The sequence below is a fragment of the Artibeus jamaicensis genome, unplaced genomic scaffold (assembly GCF_021234435.1).
Source record: "Artibeus jamaicensis isolate MK-2021 breed Jamaican fruit bat unplaced genomic scaffold, CSHL_Jam_final contig_2259, whole genome shotgun sequence".
NCBI classification, from domain to species: Eukaryota; Metazoa; Chordata; class Mammalia; order Chiroptera; family Phyllostomidae; genus Artibeus; species Artibeus jamaicensis.
The window spans coordinates 8,862,586-8,873,271 of NW_026521468.1; the positions used below are offsets into that span (position 1 = coordinate 8,862,586).

The 10,686-nt window shown below is 60.2% G+C and overlaps 1 protein-coding gene across 15 annotated transcripts; it reads right to left on the bottom strand.

The window, feature by feature from the left end:
• Nucleotides 1-244: 244 nt before the first annotated feature.
• DUS1L (dihydrouridine synthase 1 like) lies at nucleotides 245-5,625 on the bottom strand. 15 transcript variants are annotated; one of them, XM_053659043.1, is made up of 15 exons: nucleotides 5,543-5,625; nucleotides 4,663-4,875; nucleotides 4,054-4,162; nucleotides 3,568-3,618; nucleotides 3,284-3,396; nucleotides 2,977-3,063; nucleotides 2,757-2,839; nucleotides 2,497-2,600; nucleotides 2,125-2,269; nucleotides 1,782-1,878; nucleotides 1,614-1,699; nucleotides 1,122-1,267; nucleotides 905-942; nucleotides 686-761; nucleotides 245-596 (listed from the first exon to the last, which is right to left on the bottom strand). In XM_053659043.1, exons 2-15 carry the CDS (start codon nucleotides 4,864-4,866, stop codon nucleotides 457-459), a joined length of 1,479 nt encoding a protein of 492 aa, XP_053515018.1. In that variant the 5' UTR covers nucleotides 4,867-4,875; nucleotides 5,543-5,625; the 3' UTR covers nucleotides 245-456. The 15 variants fall into 15 exon arrangements, with proteins under 15 accessions (XP_053515018.1, XP_053515024.1, XP_053515022.1 ...); XM_053659049.1 differs by having other exon boundaries at nucleotides 3,284-3,336; nucleotides 4,630-4,875; XM_053659047.1 differs by having other exon boundaries at nucleotides 3,323-3,396; nucleotides 4,630-4,875.
• Between the last annotated feature and the right edge of the window lie 5,061 nt (nucleotides 5,626-10,686).

A 10,686-nucleotide genomic window follows, 5' to 3' on the forward strand; every position in this document is an offset into this window, starting at 1 on the left:
CCCCCTCGCACTGTGCCTTCTGCGGCGGCCCTGGGGTCGGCTCTGGCCCCACACACTCAAGCAGCAAGGCCCCACCTCGGCAGGGTGACGCTTACACCTCCTGGCTGCTCAGACCAGGGCCATCTCTGGGCTCAGAGGCCAAGGCAGGAGTCCCCACCAGTCTCCCTGGCCTCCCAGGCCTGTGGGCCCAGACCCTCTCCCTGTACACAGCTGCAGCTGCGGCATCACAGGCTGGCTCAGCACGTGTCTTCGGAGATTTATTGTCCAGTTTGAGTGCGCACGGTTGCAAGGACGGGGCAGGTCCAGCCTGGGGCCATGCTCACGGTGCAGCTCTGGGCCCCAGGACTGAGGGGACCGTGAGCTCGTCCTTCCATGTCCAAGAGCCGGAGGTTCCCTGAGTGAAGATGTGTCCTTAAGGGGACTTGGAGGGGCGGTGCATTGGCCTCCACTGGCCCTTCAGGCCAGGGCACTGCCCACAACCTCAGGGAAGCCACCTGGGTCCCCAGGCCCTGCTGGCTGTGGCTCCTGCAGCCGGGGCTGGGCTGCCTTCCAGGCCAGAGACTTCTCCAGTTTGGTTTTAAAGAGCAGTCCGTGACCTGGTGAGGAAGTGGGGAAGGGAATGGAGCTCAGAAGGCCCACAGGCCCAGGGAGGGGTTGTGAGGTGCGAGTGGCTGGCGCCCCTCACCTTGGCAGTCTGCGGTCTCTCTGAAAGCACGCTTCTTGCAGCAGCCACGGCACAGGTTGAACACACATCTGTTGCCCTGGGCACAGAAGAGCCAGTGAGTCTGTGCCAAGGGGGCTGCACCCCTGCAGACAATGCAGGACAGCCCCCCGTGGGTGCCGGGCAGCCCTGGGGCCCAGCCGCCCCCCTTCCCTGGGCAGTGCGGCGGCAGGGCCAGCTCACCTTTGGGTTTCCACACTGGTCACATTTCGCATATTTTGCTGTGGGAAGCGCAGAGGTCCCGGTGAGCAGGCCGCTCCCTCCGCAGCCGTACCTGCCCACTGCGGCCCCCCACCTCCAGGGCCCGTCTCACCCCAGGGCCCAACCTCCAGGGCCCGTCCCACCCCAGCCCAGGCCCAGGCTTTTCCCACTGCCGCGGGCAGCAGCTGTAGCAGCTCACGCTTCAGCGAGGGGTCGAAGGTCTTGTGGGGGTTCCGCAGCTGCTTCTTCTGCTTGTTCTTGGACAGCGTGTCCGCACCACCCTCCTCTTCCTCCAGGGCCCGCTTGCTGCGGGGGCCTGTGCTCTCCTGGCTTGCCTCCTTGGGCCTGAAAGGGGAGGTCATTGGGCAGACTAGGGGACACCCACAGGAGGGCCCCCGGCCACACCCACAGCAGCTCAGCTTCCGGCCACCAGGGCTGGGCCAGCGTGGAGGCCGGGACACTGGTGCTCCAGGGTCTGAAGCACTGAAGCCCAGGCAGGGTCCTGGCCACAGGCAGTACCTGGCCTCACCTCTGAGAGCCCAGAGGAAAGTGACCCAGGATCAGAGGGAAAGGAGAAAAAGATTCAAAGCCTCAGCATCCACAAGCCGGGGAGAGGTGCTAGGGTTCTTGGGGGTGGTGGTGCAGAGCTTGGCCCTGCCCGACCGCCGCCCCCCACACCTGTGGCACTCACCCCGGCCGGAAGTAGGGCTGGCAGATCCAGTGGAAGAAAGGCAAGCCCCCCGAGGGCTCCTCCCCCTCCTGCCTGCACATGTCCTCCTGCAAAAGCCCCGAGGGCCCTTGGTCACCGGCCCAGCCCCACCCAGACGCACAGGGAGGCTCCCAGTCACCCCACACATGCCTGACACCGCAGCTTCAGCTCCTGGCTCACGGCAGCGATGCCCTCCAGGGTCTTCACTTTGGCGAGCTCCTCTCGAAGCTGCTGGTGCACCTGCAGCCTGAGACAGGAGCCCCAGCACAGTGGGCCAGGTGCCCAGCTCTGGGCCACCGACCTGAGCCCTGGGCAGAGGGGAACTGCCCCTTTCTCTTCCAACCCAGGCTTCCCGCCTGACCTCATGGTCACCGGCCCTTTGAGGCCAGGTTTGGTGGCAAATAATCCTAGTGATGCCTCTAAAGACACCTGTATCACCTGCAATGGCCCAGGCGGACTCAGAGCAGACGGCGCCGGGCCGGGGCCAACTCACGTGTGGTGCCACAGCTTGAAGAGATGGGCGCGGACACAGGACAGGGGGCAGGGGTGCTGGCGCACGAGGTCCAGGTACTCCTCGGCCAGCTCCCACACGGCAGGGCTGCGGCCCTCGAACAGCGCAGGGTTGTGCAGGTTGCCCTCTGCAGGGGGTGCAGAGAGGCTGAGACTGAGGACACTCACGTTCCCGGAGGGACAACCCCCTTCCCACACCACATCACACCAAGGACACGCTGCCGCCCAGCCCCGGACCAGCCACGGCTGGGAGCTTGGGACTGGGTGAGGACAGCTGGACAGCTGAGCCCTTCAGCTGGGCCAGTGGCGGCACGGCATGGACACCCCTGCACCACGGGCGGCAGCGCCCGCTCACCTGCACTCATGACCCCCTGCACGCCTGTGTCCCGGATACAGCGTTCCACGTCTCGCAGGCACTGGATGTTCCCATTGGCGAACACGGGGATGGACACAGCCCTCCTGTGAGGGCGGGAGGGGCCCTCAGGAGGGAGGAGCCCAGCCCCCCCTCACCGCCTCCCAGGACAGTTCCCAGGAGCCGTTTGGCAGGTGCTTCCCTCCTCCACCACTGCCCAGCGTGCCGAGGAGCATGTCCGGGGCCAGGCTGCCCCCACTCACCGCACGGCCCTGATGTGCTCCCAGGACGCAGCACCCGAGAGGGGCCCCTTCTGCTCCTTCGTGCGCCCGTGTACCGTCAGCAGCTGGGACACAGCAGTGCTGACTCAGCTGCAGCCCGACCCCGGGGATCCCCCCCCGTGGCTTCAGGGCACCGAGCTCCATGCAGAGTGGAGGAAGGGCTGGCTGCCCCGGACCTGGGTCTCTCAGGCCCTGTCCCTACCAGATCCGGGGCAGGGCGCCCCTGGGCTGCACACGGGGCCAGCCGGTGCTCTGGGGTCAGGCCAGGGTGCAGCTGAGAAGCACAGTCCTGTTCGGGGGCCAGGCATGAGGGAGGGGCAGCTACCTGACCCCAGGACTGGGGGGGGGGAAGGCCCGGCAGCACCCCCTTGCTTAGTACTTCCCTCCTTCACGAGAGCGACAATGGGCTCCCCCACCCTCATCAGGCCTCGAGGTTGCTGTGGTTCCTGCCCACCCCCAGAGGGTGAGCTGTCCCAGGGAGCAGGGTCCCCCAGCCCCCAGCCCCTCACCTGGCAGCCAGCTTTCTCCAGCATCTGGGCGTACCGTACCGTCTTGTCGATCTCTGGGAAGACACGGATCTTGCATGTAATCGGGACAGAGAGCTTCTCGTGGGCCAGCTGAACTGGGGCAAAGGAGAGTTGGCTTCTGAGACCCATCATGCACACCGCACCCTGTGGGTCAGGCAGTGGGAACCCACAGCTGAGCCCCCGAAGGGCACCTCTGCCGGTCACCACCCCCCACCCCACCCTCACACACGGCCCCACTGCCCACAGGCAGCGCAAGGCCAACTCACTCATCCTCTGGAGCAGGTCCCACTCCTCCTGCAGGAAAGCTCCATAGTGACCTGCGGGGACAAGCACGGTCCTCTGCATCCCTCCTCTGCCCGTGTCCTCACAGGCCACAAGCCGACCTGCCAGGCAGGCCTGAGCCCCCTGTGTGGGCTGCGCACTGTCCAGAGCCCTGGGCTGAGATTTCCCTGAGTGGGTGTCTCCGGCCGTAGGTCACTAAGCTGCCCCCGCTCCAGGACGCTAAATGGCGGGCCACCCCACGTGGTCTCGGACCACGCGGCTACTGCTCAGGCCCCGAGGAGGGAAGGCGGGCCCCTCACAAGGGCAACGGCCACAGGGGCTGCACGGCACCCAGGCTAATGGGGGTCTCCTGTGAGCACAACACATTTACCCAGAGGAGCCCACCGACTCCCAGGCACTTGGCAGCCCCCTGCCCCCTGCTGCTCCCTGGAGCAGCCCCGGCTGCCAGGCACCCCCAGCTCTGCACTCACCCCGCTTTGCGATCATTTGTGGGCAGCCCAGATTCAGGTCGATGGCATCGCAGCAGTCCTGCGCCAGGAGTCCCGCCTGGACAAACACCTCCGGGTCGTTGGCACAGAACTAGGAAGGATGGGATGGTCACCACAAATTCGGGCCGGGCCCTGGCCCTGGCCCGCCGCCCACAAGGGTTCCTATGTGACCCAGTGGGGATGTGGCCCCAGGGGCAGACTGGAGGATGGTCTCCTGTCCCTGGTCCTTGCAAAGCAACTCAGTCAGATCCATGCGCACACACCAGACTCTCTCTCCACTGTAGGCGAGAGCCCGGCTCACAGACCTGCCGAGAGCGGAGCCATTTATTTACATGGTTCTGACACGGAGGCAGCCTGAGACCTGGCTCACAGGGGTGTCACGGGGCTGTGGGTCTTTCCCAGCAGCCTCACTGTCCATTCGCCAAGGTCTGAGCCACGACCCACGAAGAGGTCAAGCTCTGGGAAAGGCTTCCACGGCCCCACCCCGCCCCTCCTCTCCCTCCAACCCAGGGACGAGGAAAAGGTGCTCCCAGGTGTCAAGGAGTCAGGCCCGCACACCTGCACGATGAGGGGCCGGTCCTCGGGGCACACCTCGCAGTACAGGTTCTCCTTTCGGTAGTTGGCATCGCGGACAAAGACCTGAGCGTGCAGCATGGGTGTGTAGCACAGCTGGGCCCCGTGGCGGCGACTCAGCAGCCTCCAAGCCAGCTCGCTCTGGTCCACCATGGGGGCCACTATGTGGCGGGCACCCCCCAGGGTGCGGCTCCAGAACTCGAAGCCTTGCAACTTTGGCATCTCTCCACACTGTGGGGGGAGAACGGGGGCTCAGCGATGCCACGGAGCCACACGGGCTGAGGACCAAACTGTCCCCAGGACCACCCCAGTGCCGTCACTCCCCGCGGAGACCTGGGCAAGTCATTCAGCCCCTGAGCCTGGGCCCTCACTTCTTCCTGGCTGGATTGGTATGGGGTAAATGAAACCGCGGAAGCAGCGTCTCAGGGGGCTCCTGGGCACTGCAGGCCCGCACAAAGAGAAGATATAATTACAAGGCCTGGGGATCCCAAGGTGGGACCACCCAGTGGGGACATCACTGAAAATGGGAATCAGAGTGACCCTTTTGACCAGCCTCCTGGGTGTCATGTGGGACCTGGCCGGGTCACTAGTGAGTTCGGAGACAGCACTCACCACCCCCCTGGAGGGACCCGCCCTGCCGGCCCAGGCGGGATCGGACCCGCGGGGACGCGCCCTGACAGCTCTTACTCCAGGAGACTGGGCCCACGATCGTTGAGCAAGACCGTAACTTTAGGGACCAAGCACCCAGCTGTGCGTGGGGTGCTTTTGGAAACTGAGATTATATATTAAAAAGTATCTAGATGTCACCGGGGTCCCCAAGCATGCAGGGCACACGCAGCCCCCGTGAAGGAGGGGCCCGGCGGCGGCAACCCCAAGCGAGACCCTGCGGGGAACGTACCTGAGTTGGCCGAGCCTGGGCGCCCGCCGGTGGGGTCCTCCGAATGGCGTGCAGGGCTCCGGGCGCGCGCAGGGTGCAGAAGCCACCTCCTTAGGGCTGCCGCCGGGCCGCAGCCGAGCCCAGGGCTCAGTGCCGCGGCTGCCGGAAGGTGCGTCAGCCACGGCGGTCCGGGCGGCCCGCGATGCAGCGGGAAACGCGTCCCCGGGAAACTACGCCCGGTTGAGGAGGGTCCGGCCTGCGGCGGAAGGACTGCGCGCGATCGGAGGTCTGAAGACCCCCGCGGAGTCCCGCCTGTGCCCAGTGCCCGAGCATGGGGACTTGCTGGCCTTGCCGGCGGTCGCTGAAGCCGGTGTCAGTGGGGTGCGCCCCGCCACCTGGGGGAGAACCCAGGCCCGTCTTCCGCCCGAGGCTGAGATCGCGGAAAGTGGGGACCGCGGCTGTTCGGGGACCGGCGTTCAGGGTCGTCTCCCCGACCCAGGCCCCGAAAACCGCCACGCCTCATGACCCTGTGGTTCCCTCCTGCCTCAGTCTCTCCCGCGCCTCCTGCGCGCAGGTCACGGCCCCGCGGCCCAGCACTGTGCATACGGGTCCGGGTCGCTGAACCGCAGCGCCCAGCAGAGGCTCTGGAGCAGCGACGGCAGTGCGGTCGTTCACCCCCCCCCCCGGGAGGGGGCGCTACAGGGCCGCCCATCGAGAGAGCAGACCAGGAACGCAGTGCCATTGCCGGTCTGTCCGGCTCCGGCTCGGGGCCACGCTGCAGCCTCCTGGCTCCCTTGCCTCCCGCGGGGATGGATCCCAGCCGCGCAGGACGTGGGTCGCAGGCCTCAAGGTCCCCTCTGGCCGGCGCACGTGTAGACGCGGGGGAAGGCTGCGTCACAGCCTTCACTTCTGGGGGTGTTTTTAAAAAGGATTTATTTATTTATTCAAGTGTTCATTTTTAAAAAGATTTTATTTTTTTTAAAGAGAGGAGATAGGGAGAAAGAGAGGGAGAGAAACAGATGTCCCGACCCGGAGTTAAACCGGTGACCTTTTGGGTTTATGGGATGACGTGAAACCCACTGAGCCACACTTGTTAGGGCTCCTCGGTCCCTCTTTATGGCTTTCAGTGAAGCTGGCAGAAACCGTAAGTGTGGGCCTTCGGAAGAGCACATGCAGGAGCTGAGCAAACAGTCCTTCCAAAGGCGACACAAAACTGGACAGTTGTTAAAAGCCATTCCAGGACCCTGGAAATTGACAAAACGCATACAACGTTTGAGAAACTTCTTTTTGTTGTTGTCTTTTAAGTTACTGAACGTGGGAGTCTGTGGGGCTAAAGCTGTTACTTAGAACGGGAGGGCAGATAAATGCTTCCCAGATAAGGTCAAGTTATAGGAGTTCATCATCACCGAGCCCTTGTTATATGAAATGTTAAAGGGACTTATCTAAGATGATTAAGAATATGAACAGTAAAATGATAACAAATTCACAACAATCAATAATTGAACCTGAAAACACAAAAACAAACTCAGCAAACAACTAGAACAGGAACAAAATCACAGAAATGGAGATCACATGGAGGGTTATCAGCAGGGAGGGGGAGGGGGAAGAATGGTGGGAGGTAGGTACAGGGAATAAGCAAAATAGATAGGTACAAAATAAACGAGGAGGTTAAGAATAGTACAGGAAATGTAGAAGCCAGAGAACTTATATATATGACCCATCGACATGAACTAAGGGGGGCAATGCGGGTGGGAGGGAGGTACAGGGCGCAGGGGAATAAAGGGAGAAAAATAGGAAACTGTAATAGCATAATTGATAAAATATATTTTAAAAATATTCTCATAAAATCAAGCCCAGGTTAAGATGACTTTTATGAATTTTAGGAAGCATTGAAAAATGGACACCACTGGGATGGGAGTAAAAGGCAGAAAACTGTATTTGAACAACAATTAAAATTAAAAAAAAAAAAAAGGAATGGACACCCGCCGTTTAAAATTCTCCTAGAAAACACAGCAGAGAACAAGCTTCAACTGATTCTAAGAGGCCAGTGTGGTTTCGATGCCCAGACCAGTCACAGGGGTTACAGGGAAAGAAAACTACACACAAATATCCTTCACAAACCGACAGAAAAATCTTGAATATGCTAGCAAACTTAATCCAGCACCACATACAAAATTATATCTCACTCTGGCTGGTTGGCTCAGTGGACTGAGCACAGGCCTGCAAACCAAAGTACTGAGGGTTCGAATCCCAGTCAGGACGTCAATAGGGGGTGCGTGACAGGCAACCACACACTGATGTTTCTCTCCCTTTTTCTCCCTTCTCCTATGTAAAAATAAAAAAAAAATTTAAAAATGACATCTCATAACCAAGTGCTATTTATCCTGGAAGCAAAAGGCTGCTTTGTTATCTGAAAATTGATAAATGTAATACATCATATTAATAAAATTTAGTACAAAACCCACATGATTATTTCAATAGGTGCAGGGAAAATCTTCAACAAAATACAACATCTACACATGATTTAAGAAAAACACGCCTTGCCCTGGCCGGTGTAGCTCAGTGGATTGAGTGCGGGCCTGCGATCCAGACAACCGTGGTTCGATTCCCAGTCAGGGCACATGCCTGGGTTGCAGGCCAGTTCCCAGTGGGGGACACACGAGAGGCAACCACACACTGATGTTTCTCTCTCCTTCCCTAACCCTCTAAAGATAAATAAGTAAAGTCTTTTAAAAATATATTAAACAAACAAACCTTCATTAAGTAGGAATAGAGGGGAACTTTCTGAACTTGATAGAATACCTACGAACAACTCCAAAAGCATAACTAATATCATACTCGCTGACGGACGACCCCTGGCTTTTCTCCTGATATCAAGAATGAGGCGTGTCCTGTCCTCACCAGTCTTCCTGTGAACGGTAGGGACAGCTCCGCCCGGCAGAACAAGGCAAGACGAAGTAGAAGGCGTACAGAGAGCGACAAGGGAAACGTCCCTTTCCATACAGAGCGTGATTGGCTACATAGAATTTCCTAAAGAGTCTAAAAAAAACCCCAAACAGTACAACCAACAGGTAAGTTCAGTAAGGTCACTACGCAAAAAGGAATCGCATTGTACACACTAACCACAAACACGTGCGAAACAAAATTGCCGTTTCAGCACCACTTACAACTGCTCCAAAGAAGATTCCACACTTAAGGGTGAGTCGCACTCACCAGCCTGGGACCCACATGCCAGTGACCGCAGACAAGATTCTGGTGGCAGAAATGAGGAGAGAGGCCCTCCGGGACCACAGAGCGGCCCAGGCTGCGGGTGTTGTGAAGGTGTCCGCAGAACAGCCTGTGCCTGCCGGGCGCGTCTGTGGGGAATGGCGAGGTCGGCGTGAGCACAGACAGGCCCGGAGTGGCCGCCGTGGCCTTGACAGAGAAGCATCGCGTGAAGCAATCTCGGTGGCTGGGGAGGAGGTGAGAGCCGACGGCACCAGATGGCGGTCCACGCCCACGGGGAGAATCGGAGGGAGCAGAACCGGGCGTGAGGTCACTATGGCCCCACCGGGCCCCGCCTCTCCCAGCACCTTGGTCCCTGACGAGGGGTAAGATGACCTTCACAGAGTGGGTACCTCCCTACAAACACACAGACTCCAAAAACTGACTCAAGAGAAATAACGACGCAGGCAGACCCGTCCCAGTGGAGACTCCGGGGTCCCTCATCTGTGTCCTGGGCACAGCATCGAAAGGGACAGAGTGTCGGGAAGTGCAGCCCTCCACGCTCACAAGGAAATTCTGCCGAGTGACTCGAGCCAACCTCAACGGGTCACTATGTTGCCACGTACGCAACGGTCCCAGGGTCACGGGTTCGAGGAGGCGGAGAGCGGGTGGGGGTGGGAGGCCGGGGGCGGGACGAGCCTGGCAGCGAGGGACAGTTCTGTGTCGCTGTGGCAGTGGTTGTGCAGATCTGCGTGTGATAAAACTGAGAACGGGCACGCACACGCACACGCGTGGGCACAGGAGGCCACAGACAGTGTGCCGTCGTCACAGGGGGCACACTTTTCTTTGCAACTTCCTGTCGATCTCTCTGTGTTGTTCTAAAGCTTAAAAACACTTCGCAGTAGCTAAGACATGAAGACAGCCCAATGTCCCGTGACAAAATGTAACATGGAATATCTGCCACTGGGGGACAAGAGGGGTGGCCCCAAGAACACTCTGCTTCGTGAGATGAGTCGGACAGGGGCTCTGGGGGGTTGGCGTCCAGCGGGGCGGCGGCAGGTCACTCCGGCATTGGCAGGCGCTGCGGGAGCAGATCCGAAGTGTCCTCATCGTCACGGCAACACCAAAGTCATCACAGGGCGTGGGGGGGTCTGACCTCACCCAGCGCCGGGCACCAGGTGTACGCGTCACAGCACCCCTGTGGGCACGCAGTCTTGGGGGTGTTCACAGTCTTTTCAGAAATGCACGTGGGTGAACACTGACTCTAGAGGTAGGAGCTGGGCCCGCGTGGGAGAGGCCATGGGGGGGGGGTGTCCCAGCGTGGGCCAGATGGGCGCTCAGGTCACAGGCACTTCTCTCCCTGGAAGGGAAGTTGGGGGTCTTACGTGGGTCAACGTGGGTCGGACTCTGAGTCTTTGACCACATGACCAAGGCTTAGCGAGCTGCTAAGAGCCACCTGTAAAGTGACGTGTCTCACCGTGGATGCGCACATCAGGGAGGCAATGATGACAGAGGTAGTCGAGACTCGGACCAGGCCCCGCGTGTCCTCCTGTCTCTCCGGAGCCGCCGTCCTTGGCTAGCGCGGGGCTACCTTTCCTCTAGAACTGCAGGTGAGTGGACTCAGCACGCTCATCTGGTGTCTTTCACGCAGCGGGTGCTTTGAGGTTCAACCACGCTCGTGCGTGTCCACGGCGCCTGCCTCTGCACGGCTGAGGGCGCCCCACCACACGGATGGTCCCCGTGCACCTGTCTGCTGGCTTGTGACTGACTCTGGGGTCGCCCCCGCGCTGGGCTGCCTCCCAGAAAGCTGGGCAGACAGCCCCCTGCTCTGTTTCTCAGAGCGAATTCCTGCGAACTGGGTGGTCAGGCTCAGGGAGGGCCGTGTTTGACTTTAAGAAACTGCCAGACAGCTCTGGCTGGCGTGGCTCAGTGGACTGAGCACCGGCCTGTGAACCAAAGGC

Excerpts from the sequence above, each read along its gene's own strand:
- DUS1L (XM_053659040.1), bottom strand. The coding sequence starts at position 4,866 with ATGCCAAAGTTGCAAGGCTTCGAGTTCTGGAGCCGCACCCTGGGGGGT. Across the intron at positions 2,840-2,976 it reads GGCGCCCTGCCCCGGATCTG|CTGCTGACGGTACACGGGCG; the intron begins GTAGGGACAGGG and ends GCTGTGTCCCAG. Across the intron at positions 762-904 it reads ACCAGTGTGGAAACCCAAAG|GGCAACAGATGTGTGTTCAA; the intron begins GTGAGCTGGCCC and ends TTCTGTGCCCAG.